Here is a 24,997-nt window from a genome sequence, read left to right as displayed (position 1 = left end):
ACTCAGGTAGGTCCAAATGACTCTGTCAAAGGCTTTAGCAGCGTCTATTGCTATTATTGAAAGGGGGAGTTTCTCATTAACAGTTATGTCGATTGCACCGATCAATTCATGCGTCAAATCTTGTAGGTGCCTTCCTGCCACAAAGCCCGTTTGGTTATCATTTATCAGAGACCCTGCTATTTTCCCAAGTCTTTTAGCAACAATTTGCGTAAAGAGATTTTGTAGTCGCAATTCAAAATGGATATTGGGCGGTATGACTCACTTTTTTTAGGGTTTTTGCCAGGTTTTAGGAGGATAGTGATTGTGGCATCATTCCATGACTCAGGCAGAGCGCCGTTTTCCAGGAAAATTTCATTGAGCAACAACGTTAAAAAAGGAACCAGGGAGTCTCTTAATTTAATATAAACTCGTTCGGAATGGAGTCGGGCCTGCTGCTTTACCTCTCTTTAGGCTTTTAATGACTTCTTCTACTTATTTAGTTGTTATTTCTTCATTTAGTTTTTCTTTCTCAGCAGCTGATAGCTTGGAGAGATTCTGGGCATCCAGGAAATACCTTATTTCCTCAATTTCAGGATTACAGTCTTCCGTGTAGAGATCCGAGAAGAAAGCGGCAAACTCATGTTTTATTACTGCTTCCTCTGAGCCATTGTGTAGAGCATTACGAGGGTCTATGCTAGCAATTTTATTTCTGGTCGGGTCCGTCTTGGTTTTCCATGCCAGCATTTTCCCACATCCCTCCCCATACTCATAATGGGTGAGTTTGCTAGCTTCCCATTTCTCTCTGATTCTATCTTCCAGCATTTCTGTTAGTTTTTCTTTTTGTTTTGCTCTATCCGCCTCCAAGCGGTCTCTGACAGGGGATGGTGTTTCTGCTACTATCTGTAAATCAAGGGATTTGATAATGTTTTCCAAGTTATAGATTTTCTGTTTAATTCCCTTAGATTTAAATGTTGCCAGGCTGAGGATTTTCCCCCAGATCACTGCCTTATATGCGTCCCAGGTGGTCTGCGTGGATACGCCCTCTTTGTTGTCCTTAAAGTAGAACTCTGTCTCCTGTTTAAGCAGCTTGACTATTTGGGGGTCTGTGAGGATTGTTCGATCCATTGTCCATCTCGGACCTACAGTGCTATCCCTCAATTGTAATGTGATCTGGACCGCAGAATGGTCCAAGAGGTATGCTTGGATATGTATAACTTTTAGTGTTTTCTCGACTAGCCCTTGATCTACCAGGAAGTAGTCAATTTGTGATTGTATACCTAATTTTTTGTTCTTAAATGTAAAATTATTTTGTTTGTCCTCTTTTTCTGTCCATATATCAGCAATTTTCAGATCCCTTGTACACACCCCTATCCAGTCTCTCACTTTTGGCAGGCTTGTTTGTCTGCCTTGGCGGTACCAATCCACTTTTGGGTCCAGATGATAATAAGATCTCCCCCTAAAATTGGTGAGGTGGCCGAGAGTAATTGTGTGTATAGAGATTGTAGGGGGAGTGGATCATCCATGTTAAGACCGTAATAACCTGCTACCGTGTATACTTCATTCTGTATCCTTACATTAGCCACTGCCCATCTGCCCTTTGGATCCGTTTCGGCTGACTCCACCTTTGCCTTTAACGGTTTCTTAAAAAGAATGGCCACTCCGTTAATAATACAAGTTTGATCAGTGCATGTATATGTGTCAACCCAATATAATTTCTTTATGATCTCCTCCCACTCTTTTTTTAATATATGCGTTTCTTGAAGGATTAATATTTCACTATCTATTGTTTTTATATATTCTAGTATTCTCCTTCATCTACTCTTGGTACATAACCCGTTAACATTCCAGGAAGGTATTTTTACATTTTTTATATCTTTTTTCATTTCTATCAACCTTTTTCCTTATGCCAGCCCCCGGTTTCCCCCTCTTGTGCAATGCTGAGGACATATTTTTGTTTTCTTTCCCCTAACTTGCTCCCATCTCCTGTGCATATTTATCTTCTGTTTTTTTTTTGTTATGTGCAAGTTTAAAACACTCCCCTACCTGGAGAAGCTTCCCTTCTTCTTAGGGCTTTGGTAATAGCCCACTTTTACTTATTTACAATATTTATAGAAAATACTCTGATTATTGTTTTCAGTAGAGGTTATTTCTGAGTCTGATCTCGCATTTGATCACGCATTTGTTCCGGGAATATTTCAATCTCTTTTGGGTCTCTGATATTGTACATTTTGTTCCTCCACATGATCCTGAGTGAAGCCGGGAATTTCATTTGGACTGTGGCCCCAAGGGATTTTAGTTCCCGCATTATCTGCCCCAATTCCCACTGCCTGTCTTGTGTTGCTTTTGCTATATCCAAACGTATTCTAAAAGACCAGTCATCTTTGTTGTGACTTCCAGTTTTTAAATCCTCGCTTTGGATTCTTTCTTTGAGAGAATATGTTCTGAAATTAATCAGTACTTTTCTTGGATTTTTTCTCTCCTTATTTTTCCCAAACAGGTCTCTATGCACCCGCTGGATGTCCTCCTCTAGACCAAGATCCTTACTCCATGGGAAATATTCCTCCAGAAGTGTAATGATGAATTTTTTTTATATCTCAGCCTTCTCGCCCTTCTGGTATATTTAGAACTCTCAAGTTACTTCTTCTGGATTGATTTTTCAATGCTTCGAGCTTGTCATTGACGGTTTTATTTTTTGCCTTCAAGGTTCTGATTTCTTTTTGGTTTGACTGTACTTTGCTGCATAGTGAGTCCACCGCTGCTTCTACTGCTGTTACTCTTTCTCCTAGGGCATTTAATTTGGTATCTAGCATCTCATAAGCGTCTTGGATCTTGATTTGATTCCCTTCAGAGATTTGAAATCTAGACCTGACCTCCTCTAGCATTTTTCCTAAAAAGACTTCTGTTGAATTTTTATTTGAGCTTGGCTTTGGGCTTGGGCTCGGGCTTGGGCTTGGGTCTGGCTATGAGCTGGACTCTGGCTAGGTCTGTCTGCCTGCCCTGTCGTCGCATCCGCTGAGCCTGCTGGAAGATTAGGGGAACTATGAGCAGGAGTATCCTTCATCCTAGTGTGTTCGCTGTTTAGCGACTTTCCCTGAGGTCTCTCTATTTGTTTTATCTCCTGGCCGGCTCTCGGCCCTATTCCTGTATTTAAAGAAAGTTCTTAAAGAGGGAGTTATCTTAACATTAAATTTCGGTTAGGAACCCTACCCTTGGCCGACTTCTGCTCGAGGTGGAATAAATCCCAGTCTACATCAGGCTACTGTGCTCTTTGTCAAGACAAGCCAGAGACGGTGCCACATTTTCTTTTTGAATGCCCGGACTACGGTCGCCCCAGATCACGTTGGCTCGGTCACATCTGTAGAAAACTGAGTACTCGTCAGCACTCTGTTGCACTCCGGATCCTCTTAACTAACACAGCCCCTCCCATTGTTTGTGCTGTCGCTAAGTTTTTAAAATGGGCTTGGTTGATTAGAATTAGAAGACTGTCCATATCAATTTAATTCTCTTTTTATCTAATTTATGCTGACCTAATGTGTTTTATCTTTTTACTAAATGTACATTCTTACTTTTTTCGACATGCTGTTTTTATCTTTTGTACTGCTTTTATGATATGTGCATATCGAAATAAAGCATCAATCAATCAATCAATCTTAACTTTTGAGCAGTCACTTATGTCCACTTTATCCACCAATTGCTTTATTTTTTGTTTGTCTTCACTTGGATTCTTGGGGCTTCTTAGTTTTTCTTTTTGTACTGCGCAGGCTAATGGGTTGTTTAATGTCTGGAGGTTGGTTCGTTTTAAAAAACTGCCTATTCCTTAAACAATAGGTAGATTTCCCGTTTAGCTCCAAATCTTGACGTGCTCCTTTCTCCACAACTTGGACCGCCTCGACAGAGAAGACTGTGTCTGCCTTTTTTAAGCCCCCAACAGAAACCTCACCGCCCTCCTCAAAAAGTTTGCAAGATGCAGTTCCAAGACTAATAATTTGTTGTTTATAGCCAGAACTCTTTGCCCCTACTACTGTTGCTGCAGCCTTTTCCTTCGCTCCCTCCACCTTTTGGCCTCAAACCCGGCTTACCCGACTCATGTGCTGGTTATGGGGACCCCCCTGCTGACTTCTTTTTTGTCTCCACCGTCTGCTTGATTATGTTGCGCCCCTCCGCCGGTCCAAGCGCTATCTCTTGGGCTAGGATTCGTCCCTTCTGACCTGCATGAGTCTTCGTCTCATCTGTACTTGCTCCGCCGCTACTGCAGGTTCTGTCGCTTCCTCCCTTACCCCGGAAGAAAACGACAATTCTGCCTGCTGCCCTACGGCAATTCCTGTGGGCTGCAGACGCCGCCTCCCACCAGCCGACATATGTCTCGTGTTCAGGACGGTGAGACGCGTAATCTGGGGACGCAGAACTCTGCAAGAGAACTTCACCAGGTAACTCCACTTTTCCTGCTGTATGTGTGACTTTTGGCATTTCTTTGTATATCTTTGTGTTTCCGGACTGCTGCCGGATAGCTGTGGTGCTTTCCTTGTGTGTCCGGTCTGTTCCTAAAGATATCCGGGTCCAGGACTGGATTCTTATCTCCTATATCTATCGCCATGCTTTCTTTCACACAGTGAAAAGAGAGACAATAGGAACTTCCCCAAAAGCAACAACTTCACCGAGTTCACCAGGCTGTGATCGGATGCATTTTTGTGTTATCAGCAGAGTATTTTCAAGATTTCGAGTCCATTTTTACACGGAGCAAACAAGGAGCTCCCGTTCGGACTCACTGACCAGCCGCAATCTTCTCCTCAATCTGACTCATTTTGCAAACACATTTCCAATTTGCTGCATTATTTTTTGCCAACATTACATCCAAAAATGAGACACAATAGAACAAGAAAGAGGCCCAAGGTGCCTGTAAATCTGCCCAAGAGTGTATGCAGCAGTCTATATATACTGACTGGGGAATTGTTAAAGGGAGGTATGATTAGAGAGAGAAAAATAAGAAGTAAGAGGAGGGAGTATAAAAAGAAGGGGGACTATTAAGAGAAAGAGGAGACAAGGAGGACAGAGAGGGACTAAGAGGACAGAAGGGACTATTAGAACTAGCAGCAATATGAAGAAAGCCAAGTAAAAATAAAGAAAGAGGGGAAATATCAGAAGAGAGGGGACAGTATAAGCAGAGAGAGGTTATGTTTTTTCCCCCACAGTCTTTGTTGGATGACCCTAGTGTTTCAAAAATAAATTGTTATCTGTTCATTTTCAGCACCTGGTAAAGCATGGCCTCTGTCACGTGGGACAGTGCCAAGGAGTGAGACACATTTTTTTTACACATATACATACTCTGCGCACTGCTTATGACTGCCCACTATGGGTTGTAAGTAGGTTGCCCCGCTGAACCTGCACAAATGCACGATTTACAGCGCCATAAAGCAGGAGGAAGGCTGTAGCAGCAAGCACTATGTGAAAAGGATGATTTGTGGGAGCCCTTCTTGCTCATCAGTACATACCATGGCGTTGGAATAGTTCAGCAGGCAGATCACCCCAGCACAACTGCGAGACTTAAAATATCTCCCAGAGTTCCTACTGTAGCTGCCCGCCCGATGACTGATTATCACGGCTGCAGTCAAAACAGACTAAGAACTTCCTCCTTTGTGTCATTTATGTCATCACTTTACACACTGTTGAATATACCCCCAAGATTAGGAATGGCGATCATGTATGTAACGCCCATAACGCAAGGTACTAGTGCATTATTGAAGAAAAAAAAACGTGTGAAGGTTTGACTGAGGCGTGGTCGCTAGGCAACTACTGTGCCTTTCTCTTGCAGGTGACTCAGCACTTGCACGGAATGTACTTTAAGATGTATTTCAATGTACACTCACCTACAAAATGTTCAAATCGAGATATTAAAGCATTGTAAAAGTCCCCGTTCTCACATGGAAGTCCACGGCTTAGAAGCGTTTGACGTGCACACTTTTATAAAATACCAAGTCCAATTGTGCAGCCTCACAGGCCTCCGGGTTGCAGCGGGCACATTCAAAAGCCAATGGGGAGCATCAGATGGAGATGGGGTGGGCATTCTTAGGGCCTGCTGTAGACTAGACTTGTATGCTTACACACCAGCTAGTAGCCCGTCTCCGCCTCTGACATTCAGACATACACAACGCACACCTCACAGGCTCATGGCATTAATGATGACCTTTCCAAACGCAAGTCGAGTGGATAATGTGGCCACAGGCCTCTTTCTGGAGGGGCAGCCTGCAGGCGCACTGGCCTGTCAATGCCACTTCAAGTGGACTGGCCTCCCTGCTCGATTCAGGCTCGGCCTGGCCTATACAGCGACCGAGCAGGGTCTGGCAGGCAGGTGAGTTGGTCAATGCATGAGCCGGGTTTGGCTGTTTAAGGGCCTGTATTATGGGATTTTAGTGTGGATCTAGACTGCAAGGGTAGGGGAGACGACCATTACAACGTGGTCCTTACACCGCACTACCATTACGACGCGGTCGTCACAATGCAAGTCGTTACTACGACTTGCGCTGGATTGCGCTGGAGACTAAGGAATACTAGATTTACTATTCCAACACCTTACCTACTGTTGCATAGGCTGGACTTGGAATAGTAAATCGTGCTATTCCTAAGTCTGGCGCCTACAGTGCAAGTCGTTGTAACGACTTGCGTTGTGATAACTGCGTTGTAATGGTAGCGTGGTGTAAACAACACATCGTAATGACATACATCCCAAGGTTAGAGCATTTTGACAGTGTGAGTCTCTAAGTATATGTGCCTCGTTGTGTGTGCTTGTCCTTTAAAATTAGTAGCACATCTCGCTTGCACTATAACCATTATTTTCCTGTTGTTTGTAACATGATGTACTTGACATGGATTTCGACGAGCAAATTGATTTCATCTCCGTGATCTGCTCTATTACCTCTGTGAGCTAGCAGATGAAGAGCTTCACTGAGCTTCAGTGAGCATGCATTACAATATGAGTGCCTCTTTCAATGTGAGCCTGCCTTGCAGTATTAGTGGAAGCATGCCTTTTGTGAGAGTGCCTTGCCACCATGACTTTTACAACAGCGGCAATAACTTGGCATGGATTTCAACCATGAGAGCTGCTCTATTCCCTCTGTTAGTTAGCAGATGAAAGGTTTGCCCGAACTGCATTGAGCATGCATTACAAAATGGGTGCCTCTTTCAATGTGAGCATACCTTTCAGTATTAGTGTGGAAGCATTCCTGTGTGAGTCTGCTTTGCCGTGTGAGTGTGCCCTGAAAAATGAGTATGCTTTGGATTGTATGCATAAGCACACAACATGCATACCAAGTCCAACCCTCCCAATTCAGGTGAGAGAAAACCAATTTCAAGGCTAGTCTCTTGCTTCAATATTCTCACATGCAAACCCCACATTCTCAGCAAACTTCTGACAGCTCGGACTAGTATTGGGTATGCACTGCGAGTAACCTGATATTAAAACATAGATTGCCTTCAGTTATGTCACATCCTCCTTGCAGTCTTTCATACCTTGGAAAATACTCATACAGCCTGTCTTAAGAAGTTCAAAGGTGCTTTGATTTCCAAACAGGGTGCACCTTTTTTAGCTTCGATGTTGGCGCAGAGCCCTATTTTTGCCCCAGTCCGGCCCTTACCAGAGCTATCTGGTGAGCACGCCGATCTACTAAAAAGCAAAGCCAAAGCACTGTGAGTTGGAATTCGTACAGAACATGTGGTCAGACATTTGTTAGCAATCAAGGAATATGGTTTTGATTTGAGAAGCAGAGAGAGGAACACAAACAATGAAATATTATCGATCCGTTCCGACCCGAAGAAGACATTGTGACACACCATTCTTCTTTAAGTACATTTCCAACTGTTCCTTCAAGCGATGAAAGGGCCATGAAATGACTACTGGGAATTATTTGGAAAGACCACTGAGTTATTCTTTTTTAGCCTCATTCCGCCTTTTTCCATACAAAGTCAAGGCCAATTTCATAAATGTTATATACTAAGCTAAACTGTATGCACTGTGGCCTTACCAGGCACTAATCTAGTGTGTAGTAGTGTACACGAGTGGAGCAGAGCACGATAACACTCAGCAACACAGGCACCGCACCGAAAGTCGTGACGGGGAGGCGCCTCAGGTGGGAGTCACAGTCTGCTGCTGCCTGCGCACGAGGTGAGCCCCAGGCTACAGAGGTAGAAGATTCGGTGCGCGCATCCCTACATCAAATGGCCAATCACTGCATGGCTTCACATGAATTCACACAGTGATTGGCCATTATGCAGTGTGGCTGCACCACCCACGCGCGGCATCCAATAATTGATTGCCCTGCCCTGCTGCGCGGTGGACCAGCCAATCCTGGGGCTGCATGCAGTGCCAGGATTGGCTAGGGGGGCACACTGATTACTCGCCCAGTCGCCCTTTGTAACCCTGGGGGTTGCGGCCCGGCTAAACCAGCACCACCTGGTCCCTCTCTCTAAGGGGAACTTCACAGGTAGTTTTTGCGTATGCTCAGGCAAGTTTCAGCCCCAATATTCACTTGCACAGTGCGCACTACTGTCTGCTGCAGCTGAGTGTGTGGACTGTCACTCAAGCTGCAGCAGGCCAGCCCCACGGCGCACTCCGGATATGTTGGGTGTGTCCCGGATTCCCGGCGGCGGAGGGTTGCTCTGCTTATAATTCATCATTGATCATAAGCATGATTGCAATATTTTTTGCGTCCTCTTTACGCGATGGTGGGTCCATGTGTGGCTAGTGGGGCTACATCCCTATGCCCCCAATAGATGCACCACGGCTGGGAGATGGCGGTCCCCGGGGCGTGTAGGGGAACTTCAGCCCCCCCTACAAGTGTTTTTTTTTTTTTTTTTTTTAAAAAGACCCCGTGGGTTGGCTGTCCCAGGGGCTGCGGGGGGACCATAAGCCCCACCACAAAAACACAGGATTGGGTCCCCGGGGATTTAAACAAAGTTAATAATACCGGCTATTTTTTTTGTTGCAGTATATTTACTGTGTGAGTACCATGCACGTACGTACGACTGTAAGTCGTTCCGTAAACGTACCTAAGCTAGAAAAAAAAAAAGATTTTGACATTGGGAATCATTGTAAAACTACCTAAGCAACCCTAGGGAGTCAGGAAGTCCTATAGCAAACAGCAAACATTTCCTGTCAATCTACACACTCAATCTACACACATATACAAATAAATAACAAATCGAATTTATTCCCACATTAAATGAAAATGAAACACACATTTCTATTACTTGAACTTTTGAACCCTTTCCACCTGACAAAACTTTCAACCCTTCCCCATTCCACATTCTGCCAGTTACAATAGAAACACTTCAGAGAACACCTAACTGAGCACACAGGTGAAAAGTTCATCATACATTGTTGTAAATCAAAACAGCAAGTGTGCTTTACTCTTCAATATACCAGCTTACCTTAAGTAATGTTCTTTTCTATCACTTTTTCTTAACCAATAAATAACCGGCATTTAAAAAACAGAAAATTGCACCCTAGTTTTAGAGCTAAAAACGTTTCAAACAACCAATCACTTCTTTGTATTTTTTCCACCATTTTAGAAAAAAAAATCTTCAAACTACCCTTTTATTACAGAAGCCATCTGAGTGCATACAGACCTCTCTTCAAGATGCTTAGAGTATGGATTGTGGGACACAGCTATATTTTTGGGAGTGAAATATATGCACAACAGAAAGGAATTCACAAAGACCTAGGTTTACCAAATGTAGACATTAAATGGAATGGATAGAGAGGTTAAATTGGCACCACTTGATACCATTGGTGAAATCCTTTATGCATCTCCAACACCCTGACCTCATAATTGTGCACTGTGGTGGCAATGACCTAGGCACTTTGACTGGGGTAGGTCTGGAAATGTTTATGAAGGACACCTTTACAGAACTGATGTTACTTTTTCCCCAAACTACCTTTGTCAAGTCTAATATATGTCAAAGGCAAAAATGGAACTGGTCCAATCAATTTCGTCCACAGATTTAGAAAGCTAGGAAACATGTGAATAAATCTGTTTCTGCGTTTCTCCGAGACTATGGAATGAGGTCCATTTACCATAACAATCTGCGTTTCAATATGCATGGCATCTATAGGAGAGATGGTGTATATTTTACAGGTGAGGGGAACTGAGTCTTCCTCTTGAACTTAAGACTCTACATCGGTACTTACTTGTAGGTACTAAAATCTCCCATTAAACATAAGGGCTCTTTTTAGAGCCACCCAACATGTAAACACATACACTTCATACACTTCATAAATATCAAAAAATATTTTTATTTTTCTTGGTTGTATACGCTCACGGAACGACTTACAGACTTTGCACCGTACATCGTACGAACGTGCATGGTACGCGCACAGTAAATCGGTCGCCAGTAGGTAGTTATAGTTAGGACCTATTGTCCATAGGAAATCCGCAGCATTCTATTTCGAATAACTTTGGTGCCGATTGTCCAGCTCCGGTCTGCCCCCATTCTGAAAGTTTCATGATGATTCATCAAGCGGAGGCTGAGAAAAAAGGGGCGTCCAAAAACACATTTTCCCATGCAATTTCCAATAGGATTTTTAGCCGCAGCTACAGCCTGAACTGCTGAACGGAATAACACCAAATTTGGTAAAGAGGTAGTCCTTGGTTTAGACTCGTGCCCTTTGCTTATTTTGTGTAAATCCGTTCAGTAGTTCCTGAGAAAATGACAGTTAAAGTCATTTATATATCTATGAGCTCAGAGGGTCCGCGTACCTTAAGCACAGCCTGAACGTACCCTGCCATTCAAGAGCTGTATTTTAATTGGCTGTCAACACTCCAAACCAGGAAGTGTTGGCAGTCATCTTGTGTCTCGGTAGAACTGATGCACAAGAAACATAAAAACAAACACCGCAAAACACGAAAAGGGGACAGGTTAGATACACACTGACCCCCTAGGACTGCTCAGGGGGTCCCACATTTTTTTTTTTTTTAAATCGCGAGATGCACATAGGATCCAGCATCCTACCGATATAAAAAATAAGAAACACGGTCTCCCGCGCTAAATATTGTAATTTTTCCCGGGGAGCCAATCCCGGTGTCATTATTAAAAAAAGTAGTGTGGGGGTCCCAATCCCCCTACCCTACCCTGTGGACTGCCACCCCCCAGGGCTCTTAGTTAATATATGTGGGGGGCTCACGGGGCCCCACGCAGCCCCAGGGATGGCCACCCTCAGGGGCTTGTTTAAAATGGGTGGGGGGCTCTCAGAACCCCCTAGCTCCGGGGACTGCAACCACACAGGGCTTTATAGCATTAGGTGTGAGGGGCTCTGATGCCCCCAGCCCCGGGGACTGCCACCCCTGGGGTTCCAATTTAATATATGCGGGGGCCCACAGGGCCCCCCGTAGCCCCAGGGACCGCCACCCCGTGGGGCTTCTTTGAAATGGGTGGGGGCTCTCAGGCCCCCTAGCCCTGGGGACCCTCACACTGGGGTTTAAACAATTTGGAAATGGGGACCCAGAGGCCCCCCAGCCCCGGGGACCTCCGCCCCCGGCGCTTCTGAAAAATGTAGGAAGGGGGCCACGCGGCCCCCCTCCTGGAGCCTTGTCTATGCCCTGGGGACCGCCACTCCCCAGGCCGGCTCCTGCAGTGTCCTGTGGTGCCCACTTAGTTGAGATGTCATCAATGATGTCACTGACCATGTCATGAATGATGTAATATGTGACACCATTAGCAGTGTATTGCGGGCGAGCGAGTTATAGTTAGTGCAACTAACTATAACAAAGGAATTTCAATGGTTTTGTATGAGCGAAATGTCCAACTAACTATAACACCCCTGATTTTTTTTGTGAATATATATATATATATATATCTATATATATATATATATATAGATATATATATATATAAAAACAATGTTCCTGTTCCGCCACTACTCGGCGAAAACACAACCAGGTGCAGACCTCCAGATCAACTCTATTTCTGTAGCTTGTAGTGGTTCAGAAAGAAAGTACGAATCCTAAAATGGATAGCAGAGTTCAAGATTTTATTAAATCAAAATCATAGGACCGGTGTCCATCCACAACGCGTTTCACTCCTCTAGGGAGCTTGATCACATCCATATATATGTATATATATATATATATATAAATATCTCTTGCTGGGGAGGCTGAGAGAGGTGGGGGTTACAGGTAGTGCCCTTTGGTGGTTTTCAGTCCTTTCTTCAGGGCAGACAACAAGCTGTGTCCCTCCCTTCTTACCAATCCACCTTTTCCACCATCTTGCATGGTGTTCCTCAAGGCTTGGCAATTAGTCTGATTTTATTTAACCTCTACATGAAGCCATTGATTGCGGTCATCAAAGAATATATCATTAAAATCGCTAATTATGCTGATGACCCCTAGCTGATTCTCTCCTTGGAGGGAGATCATTCAACTTCTCTGTAAGCATTCAATAATTGTCTGTGAGATACGGCGGACTGGCTGAAGGAGAACTCCCTGCAATTTAATGCAGGTAAAACAGAGGTGTTATACTGTCCGAGGGCCAGGGTTCAATCTGTTCTTCCTTGCAACTTCTGGCCTTCTGACCTTTTTCCATCGGTTCAGCCAGTGAAGGTGGTTCGGAAACTGGGCGTCATGTTTAACAGCAATCTCAACTTGGAGGCTCAGGTCTCGAAGATAGTGGCGGGTTGCCTGGCCATTATTAGACTGCTAAGGTAAATCATTCCTCTGCTGCCTTCCCCAGCTCAGGCATAGGTGGTGCGTTGCACCATACTTAGTAGGTAAGACTACTGTCACTCGCTGCTGCTAAAGTCCCTTAACTATCTTATGGACAGACTTCAACGAATCCAGTCTGCTGTGGCCAAGTTAGCCCTAGGGTGGCCTACAAGGTCTTCCTCCTCTAAGGCTCTGGCGCAGTTGCACTGGCTCCTGTTGAGACAGAGAGTTTAGTTTAAGTAGTTCTGTCTGGTGTTGAAAGCCCTTCATGGGTCGGGTCCTGTCCTCTTGCAAAGAACGTTTGCGTGACATGTGTCAGTTCATAACCTTCGTTCCTCTTCGGCTAGACGGGTGAAGATACCAAGGTTTAAGAAAGCCAAAGCAGGAGGCAGATCATTTGGTGTGGCGGCAGCGAAACTGTGGAATGCTCTTCTGGTCGAGCTCAGACAAACCACTGACCTCCTACCGTTTAGGAGGAGATTAAAAACCTGGCTATTCCCAAAGTCCTATATTGTCGATAGTCTTGTCCCTCCCTCTGTTATGAGTCTGTCAGCGCGAGGATGCCTGTTAGGCGACAGTTTGATTTACAAGTGAAATAAATAAAATAAATAAATATATATTAGCAAAAAAAGCATACACATAATAAATAAGAACAAACTGAAATTAATTTTAGAATCTGATATAGCTCTATAGGTATACAGACTTTTACCTGACCACAATGATGTTATTCCAAAATAATTATGGTAACCCAACATTGGTGTGATCAAAACAGTGACAAACAAACAATCAGGGAGATTCTGTGTCCTAAACTCTGATGTTATTGTCTTAAAACTGTTTTATTAATGTTAATAATGGAAGTGTTGTATCTCTCTTTTCTTCCAGGGCAAATAGACAGCTCTGGCATTCGGATGTATTACACCCCATCATTAAGAGAGCATGATGTTGGCATACTAATAACAGGGATTATATCACGATATTTTAGCTTCATCCCACCACAGGCAGAATCATTCAACCTTTACACAATTTGCAAAACGGATCTTTTCAATCAGGTGAATAAATGCCATGTATTTGTTGAGTCAAAGTCTGTTGTTTACCCTGAATATTTAGGATAACATACTTGCATACTAAAACTCTGAAGCCCCATTACACTGCTAAAGCAAGTGGAACTATTGTGCCACTTTTCTCTTTAAAACAATGTGAAGGAGGCAAAAGCCTCGGTGGAGCACTTTTTTAGAAAATATTATAGGGAGACATTTAATAGGTTTCTCCCTACACTTCATTTTTTATTTGTTTTTAGTGTTTGTTGTGTACATGCTAATTATGAACTACCATAAAAATTAATCCTAAATAGGGGATTGTCTAACTGGTAGAAAATGGGTATTCACTAGTTTGTTCACCAGTTTGATGACCAGTGATTCATAGAAACCAATAATGAGCGAGAGATTGTTATCACCAGTATGGATGTTACCTTCGCTCCTATATATTTTCATTGCTTAGACTAAGCTCTTTCACCTGTTGTCTGCCTGCAGGTATCCTTATTAGTGGTTGAGTGTCCAGGGATCTTGCTGGCCTGCTAATTCCGTTTTATGGATGCCATACAGAAAGTGAAACTTTGACCAAATACGTTTTACAGATCATGAACCTGTGTGGGTCAGTGGGATGGATTTTGATTTCAGGTAGGGTTAAACAATCTTATTGAGAGTGGGGACATTATCTCAAAAAGCATTATCCTCTCTTTTGAGGTTAAGCATCCTTCAAAAACATCAATGATTGAGGTAGTCATGGAGATTTAGCAGTTCGCAGTGCAGTTCATAGTGGCAGTTAAGTAAAGAAGATTGGAAAAAACCTGAAAAATTGGAACAAGTTGTTAATGGTACTCTGACAACAACTGTTCCTGACATCAACTAAAACTTTAAAGATAATGTAGGTCTTGACTGCATTCCATTATTCTGTTGCAATATATAAGTAGCAGTGATATATTTGAAAACATATCATTTGAACAATGACGAAGCATGGGTGAGATTTTGTACAGTAAATCTCTAGTATTTGATGTTCAAATTATTTTACTACTTCCAATTCCCTATTTTTAATTTCTAGGTACATTTCTCTGCAGTGAGTAGTAGATGCAACTTTGGGGTGTTGATCTAATAAGCTAACAATCTGTAAGGGCTTCTTTGACCAAACCTAAGTCATAGCCCATTTTATCTCAGACTAAAACATTTTGGCATTTTGGACCCACAAATAATCATATAAATATTTAACTGGCAATTCCTATTATATTTTTACACTATAAAGTCCTTCAGTTCTCAAGAAATTGCCTTGGTCAATGGCTTATTCATTTGCATTTGGACCATTTCTACGTCTATGTCCGCAAATTAATTCATTTTGAAATCACCATTCTCCCGAATAGACAAATCATCATCACCTTTTCATTTGTTCCTTTTGAGGGAGTCACAGTCTAGCACAGGACATGACTTTTAAACAACGTGGAGATGAATAACACAAAGCTGAAATTACATAGTTTTCCATAGTTTCAATAATCATTTGAAGCACAATTAATTAGTCTCATATCAAAACTTGGGAGCTAGAAGCAAAGATAAAGATTGGCCTCAGGTTAGAAAATTAAATAAAGCTCAGATAGAGTGAAAGAAGTCTCGTTACTGTGCCTCTCTGAATGTTTTCTTCCATGGGGAGAAGGCGGAACCTAATTGTTTTTATCAAAGGACCCTCACCCACCGCTACCACTGGTGGTATGCTCCATACTTGGTTCCTCACCCACTACCCTACTGTGTTTAGGTGGGCTCAAAGATGCAGATTAGTAGAGCTCTGTTTTTTGACAGTGACACCGAATCTTATATTAAAATTGATCCATATATTGTTTGTGTACTTTTTTATTTAGGGTATGCTTGCAAGGTTATAACCAACACAGGATGTCCTAAGAGTATACATGTACAAAAAGGGTCGACACGTTTCATCAAATAAAAATTGCCTACAAAAATATTGGCTGGATTTCTTCAGTGCCATTGACTAAGATCTCTAACAATTAGTTTGAAAAACTGGACATTGTGGCCATCCTGATGGAAAACGGGACCGCCTGTCATATGTGCGCGTTCCCGTGGGTGAGATTACGATGCACCGCCACACTGGTGGGCGCATCACACATTTTTAACATTGCTACAGCATTGAGCAGCACCTGCCGCAATGGTACAAATGCACTGTGTGGAAAGGCTGCTCTCCGCCTGAATACTAACATGGATTGCGGTGTCGAGCAGACACCGCCACCATATTAAATTATTTTCTGCCCGGATGACGAGTCGACCGGGTGGATAGGCGTTGGGCGGTCTTTCCGTCTGCCGAGGTCCACCACCATACTAATATGGCGGGGGAAATGGGTGGCGGGCGGGGTAGGATGTAGGGTGGATCGCCACCGACATGCGGGTGGTGGTGTTCAGCCCTCTATCCTAATGGAAACCTTTGTGTGTGGCTCCATGGTTTGTGCACCTGTGATACATTCTGCATGCCTGTACCAACCATATATGGGAAACGTTGCTCATGCCTAAATCTGTGAAGATAGGTAGAGAGACATGGGTTACTGTTCATAAGTCGTTTTTACATGAACAAACACTTTCCTTTTAATCTTATATCATGTTGAAAAACAGACACACACTGCCTTACTGATAAGAGGAGATCACTTAGGTACATGCACTCACGTGTAAAGTGCACCTATGTGTATAAAACATGCAAACAAAACAAAAGCAAAACTAAAACCTGGATAGTGATTGCTTAAAACCCAAAGGGTCTGACAGGTGGGAGGGCTCTGAAGCCACACTCTACAAAGGAAAAAACTGTACTCATTATGAAAACAGGAATAGAGTTCCCCCATCATTGAGGATTACTTTGTCATGCATCCTACATAGACCATATTAAGTATAGGCTTATTGACCTACAAGCGTCCTCTCAACCCTGCATATTAATGGTTGTGTAGGGTGAAAATCTGTAAAGAAGATTCTCCTGTGTAACATGGGTTGTCATGAAATGTGCCTATTTCACAACAAAGTCAGATGGATTTGTGTGTGTTTTTTTTCAGGTTTGATGGGAAATTTAGTTCATGTTGGAGTATTGCTCCAAAGATTAAGCATTTTCATACATATTGCTATCCTGTATTGCAAAATCTGTGCGTCTTTTTTGAGACTTTATTCAAATTATACTGTGCGTGATAATGGTGGTAATATCCCTAATGTAATGCACGCAGTAAAGATTCTGCTTTCTGATCCATATCGCCGTGATGTCCTGGCTATATGGACAGGAGATGTTAACTCCGCTGGGTCTTTCTTGATTTGACTTAATATTTGTGATCACAGCTTGAAGTTTCACGGTTACATTAAAATGCAAATCCTTCACTTTTTTGGTTGTGCAAATATTTTCCGAACAAGTTTTACCACAGCATTTTGCTTAAATATGCTGCATTCCTGCCCTGTCACTTTGGTGTAGGGCAACCCGATGCCAAAATCCCATAAATAAGCCCCTTAGTCTCTTTCTCACCTCTCAGCAATATCTCACAGGAACAAGTGAAAGAGAGCAAAGCCCTTTCTGTGTGCTGCATTTATGTTCTTCAACTTGTGTTTATCAGGAATATATTCTCAGATGATGCCTGTTTCTCTGTTCTTTTCAATTAATAGTTCTTTATAGCCACACTCTACAAAGGAAAAAACTGTACTCATTATGAAAACAGGAATAGAGTTCCCCCATCATTGAGGATTACTTTGTCATGCATCCTACATAGACCATATTAAGTATAGGCTTATTGACCTACAAGCGTCCTCTCAACCCTGCATATTAATGGTTGTGTAGGGTGAAAATCTGTAAAGAAGATTCTCCTGTGTAACATGGGTTGTCATGAAATGTGCCTATTTCACAACAAAGTCAGATGGATTTGTGTGTGTTTTTTTTCAGGTTTGATGGGAAATTTAGTTCATGTTGGAGTATTGCTCCAAAGATTAAGCATTTTCATACATATTGCTATCCTGTATTGCAAAATCTGTGCGTCTTTTTTGAGACTTTATTCAAATTATACTGTGCGTGATAATGGTGGTAATATCCCTAATGTAATGCACGCAGTAAAGATTCTGCTTTCTGATCCATATCGCCGTGATGTCCTGGCTATATGGACAGGAGATGTTAACTCCGCTGGGTCTTTCTTGATTTGACTTAATATTTGTGATCACAGCTTGAAGTTTCACGGTTACATTAAAATGCAAATCCTTCACTTTTTTGGTTGTGCAAATATTTTCCGAACAAGTTTTACCACAGCATTTTGCTTAAATATGCTGCATTCCTGCCCTGTCACTTTGGTGTAGGGCAACCCGATGCCAAAATCCCATAAATAAGCCCCTTAGTCTCTTTCTCACCTCTCAGCAATATCTCACAGGAACAAGTGAAAGAGAGCAAAGCCCTTTCTGTGTGCTGCATTTATGTTCTTCAACTTGTGTTTATCAGGAATATATTCTCAGATGATGCCTGTTTCTCTGTTCTTTTCAATTAATAGTTCTTTATAGCATACACAGAGATCACGCAATATTCAGGCCACACTGATGTTTAAAGCGTAAAAGGCCATTTATTAGGATCAGGCTGCACAAAAATAAACAACCAAAATACAATAATTAACAACAACTCCCCCCCAACATCAACTCAACCTTCATACACTCCGGACTCACTTTCCATTTCACTCCATGACCCATTCCGTTCTTTATCCGTTTCTTCAATCTCTCTTACCATCCTGGCATTACTCTCATGCCTCCAGTCCCCCCATCCTTTACTCCTCCCCCCCATGGGAGGTGGATGCGCCTGCTAGTGACTCCCCCACCCCTCTCAAGTACCGCCAACCAGGGAACCCCCTTTAAGATGGTTACCCCCCCCCCCCCGGAACCTCCTGTGCATCTTTCGCCTCCATTCCTTCAAGTATTCCTATGACACTATATCGCCTCATTCCACAGCTTGTTCACGACATCTCTCACTTTCATCATATAAAAGGCATTCCCTAGTGTTGAAATATGCACACAGTCATTCCTAAAAAGCTGTCTCTCCTCCAGTCATAGTCCAGAGTGCGATATCACCTTAATGTCTCTATCCTCGCAAAAAAACCCTCATAGCTCTGTTCACCTTCCTTCGAGCTGTCTCAACTGCTTGATCACCCCCTTCCAAATCCTTCTTGGGACAAATTCAGTCCATGCAATACAAGTCCCAGATAATTTCTGCTTCATCACTTCCAAGTCTCTTTGCATTAGCTGTAAGAGCGCCAACCCCAACAGCTGAATCGTCATTTTCCCCCAAATGGATTATCAAGAGATCCGGGCATCCTTTCTGTGAGACCATCTTCCCGAGCCAGGGCAATAGTGCCCCCCATCGCATCCACCCTTTCCCCCACCAATGCACCTCATGTTGTTGTACTCTGAGTCCCAGGTTACAGACGTACACATGTTGCTCTGCATATTTGGAGACCCAGTGCACAAATGAATGCCTCGCAATCCATTTGACCATCTTGACCCCCGGGCCACCCACGCAACCTAAGAGAAGAAATTAGTACACATCCTGGAACTCAGCTCCCCCAACTCCACACGATCCCACATTACCCCAAAACCCGGACCAGGACCCTACTTCCCGAGTTAACGCTCACAAGACCGAGCTATCCACCTGCCAATCTGCCGGATTCTGTCCCATGACCAACCCAACCGTGCAGCTGCCGTCACCTTCCCAATGCGGAAATATTGCGTTCCAAATCCCGCCAGGTTCAGCCCCAACCTGTTCAATGCCACGCGCACGACTGTCAGCAACTGTGCCGCCATGACTCTAGCCCCAGATGCATGACAAAAGATCTCGCCCTCCACTCAGCCACTGGACACACTAGCTCCCAACCAGCCTCACACAGCCAAACCAACTTTCCCGTCCCCAACTAATCTGTTTTAGACTGACCCAACCAAATCACCAGATGACCCGCATCCAACCTGATTTCTTCATACCTCCTGCTGCCTTTGGCCCTTGTCCCAAGCAATTCAGAGACCCTGAAAGCTCCAGAAAAACATCCACACCATGCACAAGCAGAAAATACAAACCTCAAAACTGTCATACCATCATAACAGTAAGACCTCAACCAACTTAACCAACAAATCAACAGTAACAGCTTCCCTCAACATTCCTTCCCCCCTCTACTCCCTACCCCAACCCCTGATCATCCTACCTATTACCACATCTTTGGTAGGGTCAAATCCAATAAACAAAGTCCCATAGAATGACAACCCCGCCAATTTCTCCGCAATGGTCGCAGACGACAACCCCTCGTCCATACAATGTTATGCAAACCGTAACACCCCTTGCTCCACTACTGCACGATCTCCACATGTCGCATCTTCTTCCTGCCATCCCATAAAGGAGCAGAACTCAGCCCATCCCAGCCTTTTGGTCCGTCTCGTTGAGTCTTCCACAGATTTCTCCACCAGGCCTAACACCCTCACTCCCACAAGGCCCAGACGCCAGGCGGCAGTCTGGTCTTGCACTGATCTACTCGCGTGCCAATCTCCAGAACCGCTTCCACTGCGAACGAGACAGAGCATCCGCAATGTCATTATTCACTCAAGGGACATGCTTGCCTCGAAAAACCACATTCAACCTCAAACATTGCAGCGTGAAACTCCTCAACAAACGCGACACTCTCAAATCTCTCGCTCACTGCCGGTAGATCAACTCGACCACAGTCATATTGTCTGGAAAAGCACTGACCTGTTCTGAAACTCCGATCCCCACACTTCCAAAGCCACCAACAAAATGGAAAAAACTCCAGAAACGCAATGTTCCTTCCTGCTTCGCCAAATGGACCGGCCACTCCTCAGCACACCATCTGCTATCCCAAAAGATCCCAAAACTGGCTGCCCAGGCTGTGTCAGAGTAAATTTGGATCTGCCAGAGCATCCTTTCCTCACACATAGTCGAGTGATACCCCGTTGAAAACAGTGAGTAACTTAAGCCAAGTCCGTAAGTCAGCCCGCACCCCTATGGAAATCTGGACCCTGTGATGTGGTAAGACTGCCCCTGACATGCCGAGCCACCTGCAGAACATCCATCCAGCCCTCAGCACCCTACATGCGAAGTTCAGGAAACCCAACAGTTGCTGCACTGCCCTCAACACAATCATCTTCCCACCAATCACCCACAGCAAACACGCTTGTATCTCCTCCACCTTTGTCAGCGGGAGGCGAGTCATCCAGTGAATGGAATCCAGCTCAAGAAAGTCAAGCAGCAGCTGGGCTCAGCTGTTATTTCAGGCACCAAAGGGACTCCAAAGCGCTGAGCCATCTCCTGAAACTGTGACAGGACCCTGTGATATCTTTACCAAGTAAGAGAAAGTCGTCCAATAGTGAGTCACATCATGATGCCCGCTAATCTTTGTAAAAGCCCATTGCAAAACTGTGCTAAACATCTCGAAAAGCGCACAGGAAATGGCACACCCCATGGGCAAGACCTTGTCCACGTAGATGCCCCCTGCAAACTGCATCCTGCGCAGAGCAAATTCCACCGGGTGAATTGGTAGGAGGCGGAAAGCAGATTTGATATCACACTTTGCTAGTTCCTCCCTTTGACCACACCCCCGCACAAGGCGAATTGTATCATCCACCGTTGCATAGAGTACCCGTGAGTCTACCTCTGCAATTAAATCTTTCAAGGACTGTCCTTCCGGCCAAGAGAAGTGATGTATCATGCAAAACTCACCCTCCTACTTCTTTGGCACGACTCCCAATGGGGAAACGATCAAATGCCCAAGGGGCCAGTCCGCAAATGGCCCCCCACCCTGCCTTCCAACACTTCCTTCTGCAATTTTGCCGCCACCACCCCAGGCAATTCTTTAGCTGATTTAAGATTGTCTGCCCATCTCCGAACCCTCGATCCCTGGTAGCCCACACAAAAGCCCTCTGTGAAACCCCTTTGCAACTTCAAAGCCGCCTCCCTGTCTGGATAATACGAGAGCCACAGGGGCATCACCTCCACCTTAACCGGAGTAGGCGCCCTTCTGTCCCGGCTGCCCCCTACCCTTCGCATTTGTGTTTCGCCACTGCTCCGAAGATGTGACCAAGGTGAAACATTGAGTGAATACATGCCGGCCTTCACATTTGGAGCACTCATGCTTGAACTTATAAGGATACCGTGAGCAATATCCCTTGTTGTAGCTCCAGCAGGCACCGGTAGTGCTGGTGCCTGGCTTAGCTGATTGGGTGGTGTGTCCTGCGGGTGTAGTAGCCCTCCGCCCTAGACTATGCAGGCCGCAACAGAAAGGACCGATAAGGGACCAACAAACCACTGGCACTCTGCCTGGACGCCGACGAGTGCGTCGATGCCATCCACTGCATCCACAGCTCCTGATCAATTTCACCCCAAGGTTTGTTGAGGTTCTCACTAACCCGGGCCCGGAACTCCTCATCATAACTCAACCAAATTGTAACTGCGCCTTCCTTTTAATATCCATGTACTTTAACAGGGGTATAGCCTTATCTAAGTGCTTTTTGCAATATATACTTGCGTAGATGAGAAAGTCAGATGCCAATTCTCCATGCTCACTGGCACCCTGGGTCGCCTAGTCAGCTCCCATTCCTCCTCCTTAGATCCTTCCTGCGCTTGCACTTCCCTATGCAAGAGCTTGAATATATCTACGTATTCATGCATCCAAATCCTACTCTTAAACTTATCCGATAATTGGGACCCCAGGAGCCTGGCCAAACCCATGTATGGCAGTTTCTTCTGATGCTTGTTTTCCCCCTTTCCATCACTGTCCTCCTTCCCATGAGCCTTGTCCTCTTTCGCTACAGGTTTGTCAGTCTGGACCCCAGCCGTCACCACAATCTTGCCTGTCGCAGCTATGGGCTCCCAACACACCAGCTGCCACTACCCCTGTGTCCTGCACAGACCTGTCCCCCACACCCACAGACTAGCAAGCCTTCTTCCAGACCTCCTTTGGGCCCTCTTTCCAAGCAGACCACCAAGCCCCCTCACCTGATAAAGGCGTTCTCGTAACTCTCGACCGTCCTTCCGAGCTGCTGGCCTTAGTGGTGGTCGCTTTCGCCTTGCCCGTCTTCTTCTGTGAGGCCTGTAAAACACCAAGACCACTGTTGCTCTGCACCCCCTGTCCTGTCCAAGTCATCCCTCACCTCCCCGTCTTCCAACTCACCACTCTCAGAACCATAGTCCAACTCCAAAACAGGCTCATCTGCCACAGGCTTCCACACAACCTCACATACCGCACCACACACAACGCTGTTGCCTGCTCCCATTCTGGAGGGAAGGCCGCAGCAGACCCCCCTGCTGCTTCACAACAGCATCCAGAGGCTGTCTTGCACCCCACCGAACCTGCCACCCATTTGCTGACCTCCGACAGCTGAGATCCCTTTACCCCCAAGTCGCTCCAACCTGGGCAGGCTGTGGCATTGTCCGGCCTCACCGTCGTCCTGGCCATCCCTGACTGCACTGGTTGCACCCCTATGCCACACACTGGCTCCGGCCGGGCCCTCTCCACTCTCTCCTTATCCTCCTGCTCCGCCCATTGCTCCTCTTCCAAGGTGGGTGTAGGGGGCCCCTCCATATTGTCATCCCAGACTTCCCTTGCCCTGAGCGCTTCCAGTTCTGCCCACCGAGCCTCTGACTCCTGTACCAGCTGACGCTGTTCACTGATCCTGGCTTCCACCTGGGCAACAAGGGTGGCCAATGCCCCCTAGACCCTACACCCTGCATGTGCCCCCAAGGAGTAATTGCACTGGGGGGCCACCCAGCCCAAGACCTTCCAGCACCCAGGCACACCCTGCTGCCCCTCTCCTCAACCCCCTTTAGGGCCGGGGGTGAGATCGCCAGCCCCCCAAAAGATTCATGGGCATGCCCCCCCAAGAAACCCAGCCTCATTGCATGCCGCCTCCTCCCCCTCACTGTCCACCAAATGCTCAGCCTCTTTTAAACAAACAGGGGCTACCCCCACTGTCCCCAGCCCCCCCTCCCACACGGGCACAGAGGAAAGTGTGTCCTTCATAGAGTGCAGGCCTGCCCTTGCACCCTGCCTCCTGTTTCTGGGCTAATAGCATTGGTTGCGAGAGGGGGCTACCTCACTCCCCCTCACCCATCCAGGCACGGAGGCAGGCTCTTACGCTGGCCTCTGCGCGATGCTCCTATTTCCCCTGCGCCCCGGCCCTCCCAGGAGCACCTCGGCCCTGCGGTGATGGCTCCTCCAGGCATGCCATCACAGCCGCAGATAGACCCACGGAGGCCGCCCGGGGGACCCGCTCGAGCTCCAACCATGCCTCACTAAGCACCCTGGCCCTCAACAAATCCTCCTGCCTGGCCCGCCCCAGAACCCTCAAGGTCTCCCTTACCTCCACGGCCAACAAGTTGGCCATAGTCCCACGCAAACTGCCGCCGCAACAACGCAAATGGACAACACCGAACCTCTCCACCGACCAGTGGGCCACGTCGACATTCAGCTGCAGCACGTAGAAACCCCCAAAAAAGCCTACCTAACTTCCTAACATCTTACAAAAAATTACTCAACCCGACAATGTCAGAATGTAGGAAGAGGAATTTGCACTCCTCTCCTGCATTCACTGGTTAGAGGCGGCAGACCCGAGAGCAGAGGACGGCCCGGGACCAGGGTTCGATTCCCGGCGCGGCAGGTTTCTGGACCAGGGTCAGTGGACTCGATAATTCTCTCGCCTCGGTGCCCACTCTGATCAGCGATCACACTCGGCAACTCTGGGCATTAGCTTGCCTCATCTTCACTAGCGGCCCCACCAGACCGCCGGGGATGCTTGGTCTCACCCTGGAGATGCCCATTAAGGGACCATCTCTCAGGGAAGCCAGGAAGGGTTTCGCAGCGGTCGAAGCGCCTTGGGACCCTACGGGTAAGTAGTGCACTATATAAATGCCTATACATACATACATACATACAGCCTGGCCCTCCCCGCGCGAACGACCCCAGGGAAAGACTAAACTGCGTCTTCACTTCCCCTGGGGCCCTATATTTACACCTACGCATTTTAGAACCATATTTGGCAGATGTATGCTTAAAATATACCTGAAATATTGCCATGAGAACTATGTGCCCCAATTTTGTGTCCATTTCCTCAGGGTGCGAGAATAGAAACCCCTCCTACTGATGTAAGGCAGAAAAATGTCAGCTTTGGCATCAGTGTAAATCTCCAGCCACTGAATTATCTTTGGGTTGGGTGAATGAGTTTATTGCTTTTCCTTTGACTCATTACTTGTATCCCCACTCATTCAGCGAAAGTTAATTTTATGGATGTAAA

General features: G+C 45.5%; 1 protein-coding gene across 1 annotated transcript in view; it reads left to right on the top strand.

Annotated features, from left to right (window-relative positions):
• LOC147700838 (DBH-like monooxygenase protein 2) overlaps positions 1–24,997 on the top strand; it is a 187,402-nt gene that overhangs the window by 105,315 nt on the left and 57,090 nt on the right. The window contains exon 7 of the mRNA XM_086928507.1: positions 13,551–13,717. Coding sequence (XP_086784633.1) covers positions 13,551–13,717 — 167 coding nt within the window. The remainder of the gene's footprint in view (positions 1–13,550; positions 13,718–24,997) is intronic.

Source organism: Lissotriton vulgaris, chromosome 7 (assembly GCF_964263255.1).
Source record: "Lissotriton vulgaris chromosome 7, aLisVul1.2, whole genome shotgun sequence".
Classification (NCBI taxonomy): Eukaryota; Metazoa; Chordata; class Amphibia; order Caudata; family Salamandridae; genus Lissotriton; species Lissotriton vulgaris.
Note: the sequence above shows the minus strand (reverse complement) of the source record. Positions and strands in the feature narration are given on the sequence as shown.